Source organism: Chinchilla lanigera, unplaced genomic scaffold, assembly GCF_000276665.1.
Source record: "Chinchilla lanigera isolate Chin_1 unplaced genomic scaffold, ChiLan1.0 scaffold00073, whole genome shotgun sequence".
Lineage (NCBI taxonomy): Eukaryota > Metazoa > Chordata > Mammalia > Rodentia > Chinchillidae > Chinchilla > Chinchilla lanigera.
The window spans coordinates 6,622,970-6,641,391 of record NW_004955474.1 but is presented as its reverse complement, the minus strand read 5'-3'; the positions used below and the strand labels follow the sequence as shown (position 1 = coordinate 6,641,391).

General features: G+C 41.4%; 1 protein-coding gene across 2 annotated transcripts in view; it reads right to left on the bottom strand.

Annotated features, from left to right (window-relative positions):
* The window catches only part of Lin54 (lin-54 DREAM MuvB core complex component), a gene marked incomplete in the record, with an annotated part of 60,139 nt that overhangs the window by 19,513 nt on the left and 22,204 nt on the right, over positions 1-18,422 (bottom strand). For both annotated transcript variants that reach the window (XM_005401388.2, XM_005401389.2), the window contains 1 exon segment: positions 15,077-15,219. In XM_005401388.2, the coding sequence (XP_005401445.1) occupies positions 15,077-15,219 (143 nt within the window).

The following is an 18,422-nucleotide window of genomic DNA, read 5'->3' as shown; positions in this document are numbered from 1 at the left end:
AAAACTGCTATGCTAAACATGTTCTTAAAACTGCAGACTCCAAGGATTTGTTTTAATTTGTATTATTTCCAAAGCCATTTCTACTTACAGATTAATATCCCCATTACATATTTAAGACAATTTCTTTGTTATTTTCCACTTGAGAAATACTGTGTCAGATATCCTTACTTAACTGCAGATTTACACAAAAGAAAATCAAAAGAAAACATTCTGTTTTTGTTTTACAAACACAGATTCTTTTTGCTTGGTAAATTTGGGGAGATACAGATAAGACAGACAGACAGACATATAGCTCAACCATTATCCAAAAACAATGAATTTGTATGGACACATATCATCTGCTTTTCAAAATCTGTGATGACGTTTATGAGCTAATCATCGTAATTGTGTCTATTATCCTAATTCTTGAACTTTTGGTCATTAAACCTATGAAGATGCAAATTTATGAACTTAAAATGCTTTCAAGCTAAAAGAGACAACTGAGAAGTTTACAGAGGCAAAACCCTGTTTGCCTTACTAACTCTTGCGGTTTCTATCTAGAGGTTTCCCACTGCTTCACCCGCTCTGTGGTGAAGCTCTGTTTTCGTAACTATTAATTCAGCTTCTGTTTTATTCATAGTTACCTATGGCATGAGTGACAAGGGCAAGTAATTCCATGTGTGTGTGATGCCAGCAACAGAACGTACCCTAGCTCTCTCTCCACCCAGCCTAGAGGGTTCGCACCCATTTACACAGTACTCAAATGAGTGCAATGGCCACATGAAACAGAGTTAGACAAAATGTGCTCTGAGGTGACGTGGACAGAGCCTGTCCTCCTGAACAGTAAAACCTGCTAACGAGATAGGGTAAACAAAACAGTACAGGATTTGCCTAGGAATCAAGTGCTAAAGATCAAAGAATAGATAAAAGAACCCACATACAGAAAACTTCACGAGGAAATCTGGCATCTGAAATCAATGGAGACGATGAACTATTCATAAACAATGCAGGTTAACTAGTTTGAAGAAAAAAGCTGATTTCTATGGCTTCCTCCTTCTAACAGATTCCAGAAGGATCACAGATTCAATCTAAAAAACCTGAAACTGGCATAAAGGCAGGCACACAGTCCAGAAGAATAGAAGAGAGGGTGTACAACATTCCCTCAAATCTGGGCAAAGATCTGCAAGAAGGGTGCCCAAGAGGGAAGAGTCTTTTCACTAGCATTGGGGGAATTGGCTATCTAGACACAAAAGAATAAGTGGGACCCTGGTCCAACACCACATATAAAAATAAACCCAGAAGCGATCCATGACTGAAATGTAAACGCAAAACTGTGAAACTATTAGAAAGCAAAAGGCAAAAGCTTCACAACATTAGATTCAGCGATGACTTCTTAGATATGTCACCAAGAGTTAAGGCAACAAAAGAAAAAACTGACAAACTGAACAGCAAAATACAAAAATTTGTACATCAAAAGACACTAGCAACAGAATAAAAAGACAACCCACAGGCAAAAATATTTACAAGCTGGTGCTGGGCATGCCTATGGTGCTGCAGGGAGGCTGAGGCAGGAGGATCATGACTTTGAGCGCAACTTCACAAGAGCCTGCCTCAAAGTAAAATAAAAATGAATGGGGTTGTACACCAGTGGGAGAGTGCTTGTCTAGGATGCATGAAGTTCTGAGTTCAATCCCCAGCACCAAAAAACCAAAAATATACAAACCAACCGCATTCAAAGATGGGCAAAGGACTTGGATAGACATTTCTCCAAAGCAGCACAGGAAAATAAACCCATAAAAAGGCTCAGCACCATTAGTCAGTAGGGAAACGCAAATCAAACTGCCCGGAGACACCACTCCCTCTTTAGGATGGCTAGAGATGCGGTAGTGTTCGCAAGGGTTTGAGGAAATTGGAACCCTTCTACAACAGTGTTGGGGATCTAAAATGGTACGGCCACAATGAAAAACGGTAGGGCAGTTCCTCCAAAAATTAAATATAGAATATGCAACTGCACTTCTGGGTGTATATTCAAAGGAGAGTCTTGAAAAGATATCTGTATACCTATAATCCTAGCAACTTTATTCTGAAGAGCCCAAAGGTAGAGGTGACCACAGGGAAAAGAGAGGGATAAGCATAACGTGGCACGTAGAAATGCAATGGACCATTACTCAGCCCTAAAAAAGGAGGGCAACTGACACATACTGTACCATGGATGAACCTTATCGTAAGTGAAATAAACTCATCCCCAAAAGACAAATGTTGCATTATCCCAGTTATTGAGGCACTTACAGTAGACAGAAATCACAGACAGGAAGGAGGCAGAGCAGCGCTGCCAGGACAGGGACCTTGGCCGGTGCTACTGACTAGACCTAGAAATTCAGCTCAAGATGCAAAGGGCTCTGGAGATGGTGACGGCTGAGGAACAGTGCGAATGTGCTCAACACCACTGAATCGCACACCCGAAACAGCTCAGACACATGATCTGAGAGCAGGTATTTACCATGATTTAAAAAAAAAAGAAAGAAGACTTACATAACCACTTTGCTAAATAAGCTATAAAAATTACTCAGGACCAAAGTGATACAGAATTAAATACTAACTTTCCAAAGACAATTTAACAATTTCATAAAATTTAAAAAACAACAATAAACAGGCATGGTGGCACATGCCCAGAATCCCAGCACTCTGGGAGGCCGAGGCAAGAGGACCACAACAAGTTCTAGCCCAGCCTGAACTACTTAGTGACTTTCAGCACCTTGGCTTAAGTTAACATATAGATAATGCATAAATCCTAATCAAAATACCATTAGCATACCTCACAGATCTAGAGAAAACATTCCAAAAATTCATCTATAACCAGAAGGCAATATATATAATCATCTATAATCTAGAAAGGCAAAAGCCATCCTGTGCAGCAAGGGCAAGTAGGAGGCATCATAATCCTTGACTTGAAATTATACTACAAAGCAACTGTGATAAAATCAGCATGGTACTAGAAGAAAAAGCAGATCTGGAGACCAGTGGAAAACAAACAAACAAATAAACAAACATATAGATAATGCATACATCATATTAATGTGCTGAATTATTATGACTCAAATGTATAAATAAATCTTAATTATTTAATAGAATTATACATCAGTTTTACATCTAAATAAAAAGGCTAGAGATGTAGCTCAGTCCAAAGACCCTGGGTTTAACCCCAGGTACTGCAATTTACAAAAAGAAAAAGAACAAACTCATCTTTTATTCCGACACTTATTTTTTTTTTTCTGTTTGTTCATTTTGAAACTGGGTCTCACTCAGTTGCCAATGCTGACCTCAAACTTCTGGGCTTGAGTGCCGTGTCACCACACTGGGACCTTGAACTTAATGAGGGGATACTACATTAAAAACAAGTAAAACAAAACCAAATAATGATTTTTAAAATGCAGCTATTAGTTTTAAATACTGGAGTAAGGGAGACTTGTCTAAGCATGGCTCAGATCCAAAATTCATACAAGAAGAGACTGCTGATATGTTCACTAATTGCAAGTGTAAAATTTCTGCAAGAAAAAAGTACGAAGACAAAGCTGACTGAGGGGACTTGGGATTTAGCTCAGCAGCACAGCGTCTGCCTGGCAAGTATAAGGTCGTGAGTTCGATTCCTGATACTGGAAAAAAAAAAAAAAAAAAAACAAAGCTGACTGAGAAAAATGTTTGTGACCACATGAACAACAAAGAAGTCATTTATTATACGATGGGCTTTTTGAGTTCACAAGCAAAAAGGCTACACAACGGGCATCAGAGTTTATAGATGTTTGTAAGGCACGGCTGTGAATAATTTTTAAATACGAATCTATGTGAGATCCTTTACCAGTCAGACTGGCAAAGACTAAGAACGCTGAATGAACAGAATGAACGGGGTGTGGCAGGGGCCCGTGCCGCCCACAGGCGCACTTCTCTTGGGCTAAGGGCGGCAGGAGAGAACGCAGGGAGCCACTGCTCAGCCTTCGCCGGCACAACAGCCGCCCACACAGGACACAATAGCTCGCCCTGCAACCTCACGGCAAGCGTGAGTCACAGACCTATTAAAACGCCATGCAGAAGCACAGAACTTCTAGGTGACAGTACAGGAGAAATTTTAGGTAACCTTTAGGGCGGTGATGACTTTTTAAGTACATTCCCAAAAGCACAAGCCATAAAAACAATTGCCAAGTCAAACATCAGGAAAATTAAAACTTCTACTCTGGGGAGAAAAAATTGCTTCGGAGAATGGAGACAAGCCACAAACTGGGAGAAAACACCTGCAACACTGCCAGGATCTGAGGTACAGGAGTGCATGCGTCCCAGGGACTTTCTAAGCCAGCAACATAATGCTGGGAGACCAGAGACACGCAGATACCAAGTCAGACTAGTAGAAACTACAGAATACCAACAGCCTGCCTGTGTCTGGAGAAAAAAATAAGGGCAAGAAAAAAAGATGAAGAAACTAAGAGAAATGGCACTCACTCACAAACTTGTAAAGCAGACGCAGAACTCAGTTCCAAGTCAAACTGTGAAAATAAATACAATGATCAGGGCATGTGAGTAGTAGGTTGTTGACGACATTAAAGGAATGTAAGGGCTTTTTAAAAACAAGTTCCCTACCTTTCATACATAAATATGCAGAGATGAAATATTATTATTAACTTAAAATCAAAAGATAAAGAAGATAAGGTAAGTTGATGAGTCTACAGCTAGGTAAAAGGTGCACGGGGTCACTACACTAATTTCTCTATGTACTTCATATGTCTATGATAATATTATTTCTTTTAAATATGGCAGCAAGACCCCACAGGTCAGCATTCTATATAAAAGCATGAAACAAAATCAGTAATATAAGAAAGGAAAAACTGAATCCGTTCTTTACTTCTGCTCATTCATCTTGGCCGGTGGGTACCAGGATGAGGGGTCAGGAACAAAACAACCTTTCCAGCACAGAGTCCGGGGTGCCGACAGCTTGCGGGCACCTCAGCTCTAACCCTGGCAGTCCTACAACATGCAGTGGTTCATTAGGAAGGCGGACCCCTTTCACTCAAATCACACTCACTACCAGAACTACTTGGTCATGTGAGGGCTTCACAGCAAAACCAAGCGACTTCTGAAACCATTTCCTGTCTGTTCTGACCCGAAACTGTGGTGCAGTTGTGCTCAGCTGCTCAGCCGCCTCCCGCCTGGGTATCTGCAGATCGCACTCAGTCAGCCTGCATTCCGGTCCCCACATGCTCCGAATCTGCCTGTCAGATACTGCATGGCTAATGTTTCGCAAACTTCACTTTCATATGTTCTGTATGTTTTGTTGTCTCAGAAACACCCCAAGAATTTCCATTCAATGAAAAAATTAAGCCTAAATTTGCTTTGTTGTGAAAACGATCCATAATGTGGCCCTGTTTATCTCTTCTCTGTGCCTTTCAAAGCATCGCTGATTCCAGTCACAGCCCCTGCCTTCCTGTCCCTCCTAAGCCTCGCTGCTGGCGCTCACTCCACAGTAAACCTACGCAGCCCGAGCTTGGGACGTCTTCTCCTACCACGCCAATGGGGGCTACCTCCCCACCACAGATCTCCTGCCAGCCGGTGTGCTTTTTTTAATTTGAAAACTTCACACTGTGCGATGGTTCGAGTCTGCCGCGCTTCCTCCCCACATAGGCTCTGTATGTCTAGTTTTTGCTCTTTACTGTCTTCCCGAAAAAAAAGCCCAGGCCCTCCCGCACAGCAGGCACTGTATCGACGCCCGGGGCTGGTGAGAAGCAGCACGGCCCTGCGCCCTCCTCTGCGCCTCCACGGCACTCGTCCTCACCACACACTTACTCCACTGCTCACTGTCTCTTGCGTAGGCCCACAGCCTCGGACAGGGCACAGACCCAACACACACTTGGCAGCCACCGCTAAGTGCAGAATGGAAGAACACGCCTTTCTAACGGCAGCTTCCATCACTGCCCACACCCCCTGTACCTGCCTGACACCAACGACCTGTGTAATTGCGGGACTCTGGTGCATCTGTACGGAGGATCACGCTACATGCAGACTGCTGGTTGCCAACCAAAATCCACTCTCTCTGCGTCCCAGACATACAGCAGGTTATAACCCTAGCCTCCCCTGCAGCAGTCACGCAACCGAGTTTGAGTGAGGGAAAGGAATGGGTATGGTGTGCACATTCCCAGGGCTGGTCCATAAAACCCCCCACACAAGCATTTTCCGCGTATTTTCCTCCCCGTCCAACTCACCAAAATGGAGCTAGCCACTGGGCCACTTGCAGTTCCACTCAGCCAATTTCAATTTCCAGCCTGCTGTCACTTCTGACCCACTATGAATAGAAGGATTTTAAAATGAAACTGCTACACCACCTTGTAAAGTGTATTCAATGAAAACAGACCAACCTAAGCACTTGACCGCTGTAAGAAGACGCTGGGGCGGGGACCAAGCTCAGTGGCCCCGTGAGGACCCGGGTCTGATCCCCAGCACCGAAACACAGCTGCTGACATCACATCCATAACGCAGCTGAGTATATTATCTGTTGTATTTTTAAAAACACAAACCACTGTTTAACAGTCAGAAATTTATTTTTCTTTTTCCTCTGTAAACTTGTATTTGAATTCTGTATCTCCTAAAAACTTTTAACATTCTTGTACTTGAAATTATTCTGTCACACTACTCTGAAACAAAAAGATGCATATAAATTGAAAACTTCAAATACTGTTCTAAGTTAAATAATTTCATCTGTATTAACACAGTTTACCAAAGTGAAATAAATGTTACAAATTGTGATTTTTACAACATAAAGATTTAATTGGAATATATCTCTTATAACATGAATGGAACTCACTTTTTAAAAATTACTTCTTATAGCTCAGTGGCACAGCGCCTGCCTGGCAAGTATGAGGTTGTGAGTTCGATTCCTGGTGCCAAAAATAAATAAATAAGAATAAAAAATTACTTCTACCCATAATGTATACTGTTAAATATTGCCAGAATTAAGAGAGTTCAGGAACAAATATATTCCTATTTTTTATACATATAAGCACTGTTCTCGCACGTAAGCATATATGGACAGAAGACTATTCACTGTAGTAATACACATTACTACCTTGAAGTCCTTCTAATTTTATACTAAAAATCACATTATGTTCTACTATAGGATATTTTTTTGTTTGATTGATTGTTTTTAAAGAAGTGATGCCCAGGCTTGCCTCAAACTCCTGGCTTCAAACAATCCTCCTGCCTCAGCCTCCCAAGTAGCTGGAACCGCAGGTATGCACCGACATGCCTGGTTGAAAGTTATTTTTAGTTATCTGAGAACTCATCAATGTATCTGAAATACAAGCAAATGAATTTTTAATAACCTGTAGAATCATTCATTTCTTCAATTTCTAGGAAATGTATAAAAAGTTTTTTCACCAAATTCTGCTACACAATAGATGCCCTGTTTATTGTGACACACTCAGAAACTGATAGGGAAAAAATTGTTTTGTTTTTGTTTTTGAGGCAAGGTCTCACTATGTAGTTCAGGCTAGCCTTGAACTCACAATGTAGCCCAGGCTGGCCTCGAACTTACAGTGATCCTTCTGCCTCAGACTCCCAAGTGTTGGGATTACAGCTGTGTGCCACCACACCTGTCCAAAAATTTTTTGAATTCTTTTTATTTTTAACTGTAATTAGTACATGCTTGCTGTACATAACTGAATTCTTAACTACCTGGGAAATAAGAAATTTCTTTATCTTAATAGAGATCTGGGTTACATAGATACATGCATTTTATCTGAATTCACCTAATGTACCTTTAAGGTCTACATATTTCACATAGAGAGGCAAGACGGGTGTAAAATGGGACATCAAAAATTCAAAGGGAGGGAGAAATGGAGTCAAAGTAAATAGCTTTTTTTATTAGCGTATTTCCACTCGTTTCTTTTCTTATCTCTATGATCATGTTGTAGCTCATTATGCTAAAAAAATATTTAAACCACATGGTGACCACAGAGCAAAAATCTCTAATAGACAAATCAAAAATAAGTAAGGAACCAACATACACAACTACAGTTTCAGTATTACAGTTTAATACTCACTCAACCACCAAGGAGACTGTAAGGAGAGGAGGGACTACAATAAAACCAGAAAACAAGCTATATAAAATGGCTGTAGTAAGGCCTTATCTATCAGTAACAACCTTAAATGTAAATAGATAAAATTCTCCAATTAAAAGAGGGACTATGGAGTAAAAAGCAAGACCCAACTATCTGTTGCTTGCAAGAACCTCACTTCAACTCTAAGGGCACACAGACTGAAAGTAAAGGAATAGAATAAGATATTCTACACTGGTAAAATCCAAAAGAAAACAGAAGTAGCCATACTCCTGTCAGATATAATAGACTTCAACTCAGAAGTATTAAAAAAAGACAGGAAGGTGATTACATAATGATAAAGGGGGCAATTTAGCAAGAGGAAATAACAATTCTAAAAATATAGGGAAAAGGTGAGCGTGGTGGTACACATCCGTAACCCCAGCATTTGGGAGGCTGAGGCAGGAGGATTGCCTCCAGTTTGAGACCAGCCTGGGCTACACAGTGAGTTCAAAGCTAGCCTGAACTACATAACACAACTCTGTCCAAAAACGTAAAAATAAAAATATAGGCACAGAATAGCAGGACAACGAATACATAAGGTAAGTATCAATAGACCTACAGGACAGAAAGATTCTAATACTGTAACTGCAGAGAACTTTAACTCCTCACTTTCAGCAATAGATAGAAAATTAACAAAGAAACAGCAGAATTGAACTGCATCCTAGACCAAATGGACCTAAAAAGCATCTACAGAACATATTGCACCAACAACTGCAAGACATGCGTTCTTCCCATCAGCACAAGGGACATGCTCCAAGATAAAGCATATCACAGACCACAAAACAAATCTCAAGTTTTTAAAAACTGAAATCATATCCAGTATCTTCGATAACTTCTATGCAATAAAACTAAGTAACAAGAAAAACTTTGGAAATTGTACAAATACATAAAAATTAAACTTGTTTTTCAACAAACAATGCATCAAGAAAGAAATCAAGATGACAATTTAAAAATTTCTTGAAACAAATCAATGTGGAGAAACAACACACCCAAACCTATGGTATATAGCAAAAGCAGGGGAAGGAAAGATTACAGCAATCATTACCTACATTAAGAAACCAGAAATGAGGGGCTGGGGATTTAGCTCAGCGGCAAAAGCGCCTGCCTGGCAAGCGCAAGGTCGTGAGTTCGGTTCCCGGTACCGGAGAAAAAAAAAAAAAAAAAAAAAAGAAACCAAACCAGAAATGCCTCAAACATCTCAAGGAACTAGACAAATAATAATCCAAACCCAAAGTATTTGCAACATACTTTTTGCTAGAAACCATGTAATCCCGAGGCAACTGAGTGACATTCTAAAGTATTGGGAAGAAAACTATAAACCTAGATTTTTATTTTTATTTTTAATTTTTGCATTGCTGCAGCTGGAACCCAGGGCCTTGCACATGTTAAGCAAGCACTAACCACTGAGCCACATCCACAGCCCTCAGCCCAGAATTTTTTACCCAGTAAAATCATCTTTTTAGGGCCCAGGATGTAGCTCAGGGGCACAAGCACCTGCCTGGCAAGTGCAACATCCTGAGTTCAATTCTAGGTACAAAAAAAAAAAAAAAAAAAAAAAAAAAAAATTCAAAAATATATTTTAAAAAATCATCTTTCTAAAATAATGGCAAAGTAAGAATTTTTCAAATAAAAGCTGAGAGAATCTATCAGTAGTGTATTACCAGAAAAAGTAGTAAAGAAATTTCTTTGGAGATGAATTAGATGCCAGACAGAATCAGACTCACACAAACAAAGGAAGTGTAGAGGATACAATTAAAATGAAAGTAAATAAAGGAGTTTTGTTTCTTTTATTTCTAACAGCCTTAAAAGGTAAGTAGCTGGTCAGGAGACTCAGAAAGAATGATCGCCAGTGGGAGTGAGGCAGAAATTCAAGGCCTGCCTAGAGAACACAGAAAGACTGCTCCCTCCAAGAGGAGCCAAGCACGAGGGCTGAGGCAAGAGGACAGGAAGTTCAAGCCCAGCCCGGGCAACTTCACAAGACCCTGTCTACAGATAGTAAAAGGGGCTGGAGGTGCAAAGGCCCTAGGTTCAACCCTCATTACCAGCACCCCCCAAAACAGTAATTTTGCTTAAAGTAAAAATAGCAAAATGGAATTTAGATTTTGTAACACGTAAAAAGTGTTTAACAAACAAAGGATAAAAGGGAAAATTAGAAGCATATGTTAAAAGGCTCTTACCCTAGAAGTGATATAAACTGGAAAGTAGACTATGACTCATCAAAAGTATACATCTGACTTTGCAGCAAATAATAAGAGTATTTCTTAAACTATAAGCCAATAGCTGAGATAAAACAAAAGCATAAAAAAAATACTCAGTGAACCCAACAAAAAGCAGAAAAAGAGTTAAAGAACAAACAGGGCAAAGAAAAAACTGGTAAAATGACAGAAGATTTAAATTCAATTATACCATATTAACAATTACATTAAATATGAATGGTCCAGGAATTTTTTTTCTGGTACTGAGGATTGAATCCAGGGTATACCCTTACCAAAATTCTTTTTTTTTTTTTTGATACAGGGTCTTGCCATGTTGCCCAGGCTGGCCTCACATAAGTGACCTCTTTCCTCAGCCTCCCAAGTAGCTGGGATTACAGGCATGTGTCATTGCACCTGGCTTCCCTTTTACATTAATGTTATGAATTAGATGGATCAACTTTTGCGCATTAACCTACACTGTACTTCTGAAATAAACTGAAAGCAAAGAAACTAACCTACACTGTACTTCTGAAATAAACTAAAAGGAAAGAATAAGATTACAGAGGAAGAGCTGGTCATAGTGGTACACACCTGTGATCTTAGCACTTGGGAGGCTGAAGGAGGTTCACCATAAATTTGAGGCCAGCCTGGGCTACATAAGCAAGTTTAAGACCAGCCTGCACTAGGTACTGAGACCCTGTCTTAAAACAACAACAAAAAAAAGAAAAACAGAGGAAAAGCTACATTAAAGGCCAGGATATAATGGCAGTTCCCTAAAATCCCAGTACTCTGGGAGGCTGAATCAGGAAGATCACTACTACCTCCCCACAGGCTCACATACACAAAGGCCTGGAAGTACGTACAGGGTAACATCATTACAATTAAGGCTAGAAGAAACTAAACCAAACAGAACTCCATTTTCACTACTTTAATGGTTATTTGCATAAATTCATATACATTTATAAAAGCTCAAGATTACTCTAGAAAGTAAATATAACAAAAAGAAGCTGTCCTGAAGGAGGTAAATTGAGAAAACAGTGGACAATGAACCCGGCAATGTCAGACGTGAAGATGCAGACCGGCCTGAGCACAGTCTAAATTGTGCTGATCAAGGGTGACAGCACAGCAAGGCATCTGCTCAAGCCAGTGCCAAAGGAGCATTCCGCAGAAAAGGCGAGCATCTGGGGCGAGAACTCTGCTTACGAGCTGCATGGGGGCACGGGGGAGATGCGTTAAGAGGGAGGCAGATGGACAGGGAGCAAGGACACCGGGAGGCCTGGGGATCACAAGGGAGGCGAGGCGGTCCGGGAGTCTGTGCCGTCGGTGGCACCCAACGCCCACAGGACAGATCGCGGAGAAGTCCTCAGGTTGAAGGCGATGGTGGCGGTCAGAGGGCAGTGGGAGCAGCAAGAACAGGTGCTGGGGCTCCTCTACTATCAGTAGGTACAAGCGGGTCTCCATGGAGGTCTTGCTTCTTAGTCTTTTCTTAATTGATCCTCTAGACATCTGACACCGTGACCCAGCATCTTCTTGAAGTACCCTTGCGTTCACACTCCTGGCTCTCCCTCCCCCACTGTTCGCTCTCTTCCGCTTGGCCTTCGCTCCCACTAGCACCTGCTGTTCGCTGCGCAGCCCTGCTCTTCCTCCTGCTCTCCGCACAGCCTGAGGTTCCTGGGTGCGTCTTCCTGGAACCCCGTTTGTCACCGTCTCTCCCCGCGTCCCACGGAGCTCCTCCTCCAGATCACCAGTGAGGACCTCAATGACAAACACGTCCAAGAACCGGACATGGCTGGTAATTCCTTCTACATCCTCCTCTAGCACCTAGAGGTTAAATATGAGATTTTTTTCTGCTATCTTAAGATCTGGCTGAAGTGGGACCCTGAAGCTGAGAACTAGAACTGATAAGTTCCCCCACAAGCTAAAAAGGACACAACACGCATGCCAGATTTACCGAAAGATGGCCTCCCTATCACCTACCTCCTGCTGCTAAAATGTCAGAAACAACGTTCATAAACGTGGAGAAGGCGAGAGCTATAGGGCTCCATAGCTTGGTGAGAACAAACCCAGCGTTTCTCCTGGAAAACCCCTGGGGCAGACTGGGTGACAACTGTAAGGGGAAAGTGACACGCAAATCACTGGGTGACACCTAAATCACTGAGTGGGGAGGAAACTCTCAAAACCACCCGCCAAAACTGAATGCGGTGGGAGTTCTCAGGAGTACCCAACACCCTCAGCAGGCAGGGTGGATGTGAACGCTGTCCCAGCCTGGAGAATGCTGCAGGAAGAAGACAGGTGGCGCTGTCACAGAGGCAGGGCAGGACAGAGCGCAGCAGTCAGGCAGTTGCCCATCTGCACTGGGTTTTTGGGTGCCTCTGGTACAGGTGCTGCGGGAGCACAGGCATCCGGACGGGACCCAGCCAAAACACACGCCTCTGGAGTAAAGTGCAACGCAGACCTCGGGCAGCAAGAGCTCCAGGAGACTGCACAGAGGCCAGTGTGCCCACCAGCTCCTGACAGGCCAAAGCCGTCCTGCGTGCACATTGCTGACAGTCCACACAGACGGAGCGGAGTGCAACTCTGTCCTTTCTCTTCTACTCTTCCTTCCAAGTGGAATCAAAAGCAGCAGGGGAGACTACAAGAGCCAGAAAGAGGTCCTGCACTGCTTCTCCGCTGCAGATCCCTGAGCTAGAAGGTGCCTGAGCTGAGCACAGGGAGGCCTGAAACTGGCTGTAAGCCTTGGATTAGACTTGGCATAGCTGGGAATCTGAGTCACCAAAGTAAGGCACGTCCGCATGGTAAAAATGAACTCTTCTTGAGAGCAAGGAAGAAAGATCCAAAACAGAGCTCCTACCAGCACGGCATTAGGTGTGAGCGCATATGTCTTGCTAACCTAGGGCCACCACAGGTCCTGGCACTCAAGCCAGAAATGCAGTCGTCACCTTAGATTCTCTCCCTCCATGAGACTCTGATGTCACTGATGTCTCACAACTCTTTCAACTTATCTCTTCTTCCCCAGCCCCTTCCCCGCTAGTCTGGCAAAACCTGAAACACTCTCATAACCCAAATAAGAAATTCTCTGTCCTGGTCTACATTTTAGAATTTAAAGTATTAAATATAATACCTAGGTCCAGCTTGGAGACGGATTTTAGTGGGGTCTGGGAGAGGCCCCCAGATACTTCTAACATGGATTCGAGGTTGAGAATTAATCCAACTGCTCTCTCTCTCGTCTCCCACAGTATCTTTCACAGTGCAGTAAGGGTCATCTTTTCAAAAATGTGAGCATCATGCTTAGAGCAGCGGCTCTCAATCTTGACTGCTTAGGGAGCTTTTTAAAATCTTGCTATCAAGCCAAACTCCACAAAGACTGAAAGATCATCTTGGGGATGAGAACCAGACCTTAGCATTTACTGTAGCTCCTCTGGTGATTGCAAGGCAGTTAAGGGTAGAATAGAAGCAACAGAAGCCAAAGGAAGTCTCTGTGATGGACAGGAGCCAGAGTACCTTTCAGAGAAGCAGCCCTCATATAGCCCTGACACGCTGGTGCTCACACTGCTCAGACAGTGGATCTCACTCAAAGGGCCTCACTGCAGTTTGCCTCCAGTGCTCCCTCAGCCCAGAGAGCCCTTCTGCGTCTCATCCGGTTAGGTCCCACCATAGATGAGGTTAAGATGTTCTGGAAAGATCCAGAACATCCTCGTAGTGCCACCCTCTCTGCCCGACACACCACAGAGCATGTCAGTCCACCTGTGGCTGCCGCCAGCCGTGGAGCAATGTTTAATGTTTTAGTCTAAGTTCCTTCTTGAACTCCCTGAAACTGAAGCCTAGTTTTATTCACACTTTCTCTCCAGTGCTTGTCACTACGCATGGTAAGTACTCAGTATCTCCTGAATTCATTTCATTTCAGGAAAATACAACTGTCTATGCTACTACGCAGGTAGACACTTTAATAAGCTGGAAGAGACATCATATTCATACATTTATCAAGTCTCATTAAAACAGGAACGAGCAGCTGGACCTTTAAAATAGGTAGGGCATATGTGTGTTTATTCTATTTACGAGCAGCTGTAAATCAAGGAAGAAGGCCAGTACAAAGGGCAGTGTGCTTCCAGGTCACCAGGCTGGCACCGCACAGGATAATCATGTTTGGCTTTCCAAGTGAATCATATGATTAAGTATACCTTAAGCCTTTTCATATGCTGGTACAGTGTCATCTGTATGTTTCAGGAAAGTGAGAGGCTACTTACTTAATCTGAGAGTAAAACAACACTTTGCCATCTTAAGATGAAACAAATTATGAAAAACTTTTGAATGTTTTGAACAAAATGTACTTAAGTTTCAAAAACACTAATTATATGGTCACGAGTATCAAATAGCAATGTCTACTGTTCTGGGTTTTATTATCCAGCAAAAACTCCTATCTCCATTTACAAAGCTGCGTTCATGTTTTGTATTTATACTGTCATTATATATGTGTCTCACCCTAAGACAACAATTCTGCTAAATACCATGCAAAATATTTTTAATGAACCCACACGCACATGGGCCAAGGAAACCACCTTAACATGCAAAATGATTACTAGGTTACCATGTATTTAAAGTAAGTTTTTTATATCAAAAATCCTTAATTACTAAATTAATTTAGTATTCACTGAGTGGCTACTACTTGCTTAGAAACAGGCGAAAACTGAGTTATCTGAAGTGACTAGTAACAAGAAAAAGCATTAGCCGAATGTTTGACACGCGTAACTGATTTTTTTTTTTTACCTTATTTGGAGATTTCAAAGGTGAGATGGCAATTTTATTTGGTGTCTGTGTAGTAGAGTTTAAAGTGGATCCAATAACACCACTTTCAGATATCGTTATGGTCTTGGATGGCGTTCCAGGAGTAGACTGTGAAAGAACTCTACCTGCAAACGAGAGGCAGCACATCAGTGTGTCTTTATCTAACAACAGGATAAAATCTACGTGCTGACAGCCTATGCCTACAAGGACTTCAGCACATGTTCACTATTTCATAGACAAGAACACAGGAACTTAAAACACTTAGCTGAGACACTAATAAACTGTGGTGAACTGAGGCAGAAAGAAACAAAGCCATGCTTCTTAGTAACAATGCACTAGTACCAGTTACACAGAGTCTGCATGAACAGTTCTCATATTCTCTTCAATGTTGTTGCGTTATCGCCATCAGGGAGCAGGCGAGAGGCAACGAAGCAATGTGCCTGCCCGCTTTGACACAGCTCCTGAAAGTCGGGAGGACTTGAATCCAAGTCTTAAGACTTCAGCCTCTGTACTCCCCTCTAGTAGTTTTTCTACTGGAACTGAAATCATGAATGTACAATTCCAACCCACACTCATAAAAATGTTATTGGATGGACTAACTTGCACACTGTCAAGCTGAACGCCGTCTGATTTCAGGCTGCTGGGGTGTGGAGGGATGTTTCTGCTAGCTGCGCTGGCCAGGTTACATACTGTGTTCTCTCCTGGACAGTGTCCCCCAAGAATGACACTGAAAACCTACAGTGTATCTGGATGGCTTACAGAACTGGAACTCACACAGCAGTAAGGAGAAAGGGCAGTAACTTTTATCCTAGGCAAGAAAGGAATACAAAGACTAACAAAGCTCTAAATTCCGGAAAGACTGTGACAAGTCACTGTTGCCATTTACCAAGTATTAGCATTTACCAAGTATTTCTCTTCCACTCTAGGCACAAGGCAAAGGTATACTGGCACTTCCTAGCTGACCCTCTTCCAATCTTGTGGCTCAGTTAGGGTCACATGACTACTTCTAGCCAATGCGCTTTGAGTAAATGTTCACATATCGTTTCTTGCCTGTGTAACGTGTCCCAAAGCCCTCTTTTCCTCCGCTACATCTGAGACGGTGGCTCCCTTGTCAGCCTACATGCCTGAGTGACCACCAAGAGAAGAAACTGGTTTTGATCCCAAAGGAACGTGTAGATAATCATGAAGCAGGAATAAAAGAATAAAAACTTTGGGTCTTTTAGTGCTTTGAAGATTTGGAGAATATTTATTTTGTCAGAAAAACCAAGAGTTGCCTAACCAGGTCAAAGAATGAGAACGAATCTGTACCACATCAAATGTACAGAAACAGAAAAATGTCAAATAAGCACTAGGAACTGTAAATTTACAATCAAAATGACTGCATCAACACAAGTGAGTTACCACTGTAGCAGATGTTAGATAATCAAATACTCTGGCTAAAGAGGGATGTATCTAAGTAGGGGCAAATAACCACACTATCTCTAACGTCCCCGCCGGCCTCTAGGTGCTTCAACTGAACTTACAGGTACAGCTAGAGATGCAGGGGAAAGTAAGGACAGAGAAGAAAGAGTGAAAGAAAGAAGGGATTTCTCTTTAGAAACACACAGAACTCTATGTCAAATGTCACATCTATCTAAAATGTACCAATAAAAAAAAATTGGTTTTGAATTAAAAAAAAAAACCAGAGAACTAGTACTTGGCAACTTCTGAGCTGTTTTTCCTGATAACAAAGCCAAAGCATACACAGTTTCTTCTAAAGTTAATGAAGGCTATCCTCACTTATGAATTCACAAAGTATTTTAAATATAATTTTCAAATGGCAGCACATAATTAATTGACTGACATATCCATGAACAGGTCTCAGCTGAATGTTCCGCTGAGTTTCTTTTCTAACCTGAATTCCATGTAAACCATGAATCCACAGCAAACATTTCCAGAAAGCGACTCTAAAGTGTCGAGGCTGCTGCAAGTAACATGTTTGTCTCCTCCGGTTTCCAAAGCCAATACCTGAGATAAAGTCCTAACAACACTGTTAGGAAACTACTGTCCCAAAAGACAGTTTTATAAAATGCTCAGTGTTTATAGTTATCACTGTAATTTCATATTATATACCTTTTAGAAGATGTTCTTATAGAAAATCGTCAGTTCCTAATACCAGGAAAAGGTCATTTAATGTGAAATTACTTAAAACAAGGACAACTATTTTGTGGTAAATAGCAAATAAAATTTAAAGTAAAATTTTCACTTTTTTTGGTTGGTACTTTTTACAAAACCCAATTTATGACTGTAACTATACTTTTAGTTGAACAAAGCAAAGCAGCTGTTAAGTTAGGGAGCAGAAAGGTGTGTTTCCTGAAAACCTCTACGCCAGCACAATGACAAATTCTGTTTGACAGGCACAACATGATTATGCTGAAGGTCATTTCTGCCAAAATATTTGAAGAGTTCATCCATTTTCCCAAGAACCTTTAAAAGTCAAGGTATTCTCTCTGAAAAATCTGCTTGGTTTTCCTCCAAAGAGCATTTCTGATGATCTAACCTAACTTCCGAATCCTTAACTCTGCAGACAGATTCACACAATATGCAAATTACATAATTTCATCTTGACATCAATTTACAAGGCACATCTATTCCATGTTGAGTCTTCTCTAAGAATCAAAAGCAACACACCCCAGAGCCTCAGATGGAAGTCGGAATATCTGAGCAAGGACAAACTCTATGAGGTGGTGGTATTTACATTTTACAGAAAGAAGATGAACAAATAATTTATGTATTCAAGATCACAGAGAAAATCAACAGAAGTGCCACGAATAAAACCCACGTCTCCCTCTCTTACCATATCACTAGAGACTCCATAATATTCACATTCATTCATAATACACAATTGCTGCACCACATTAGAAAGTAAATAAACTGTAAAATGAAGAACTATTATCAATATGATATGTCACACACACACACGATGCAATTTTATTCTGCTTAACAACAAAAAAAGGAAATACTGACAACATGCTATACGCCAGATGGACCATTAGGACATTATGGTAAGTGAAACAACAGCAAATATTGTATGGTTTTGTTTGTATGAGGTATACAGAATAGAGTTTGAAAGTAGAATGGCGGTTGCCAGGGGCTGGGGGCAGGGAGGGACAAGAAATTATTGTTTAATAAGCTTTGCAAGACAAACAAAATCCTGAGAATGGCTGGGATAACGGTTGCACAACAATGTGAATATACTTATTGCCACTGAATTGTATACTAAATTTAGGGTTTTAAAAAATTTTGAAAAGTGAAACGAGACAGCAAACTAAAAACCACCACAAAGAAA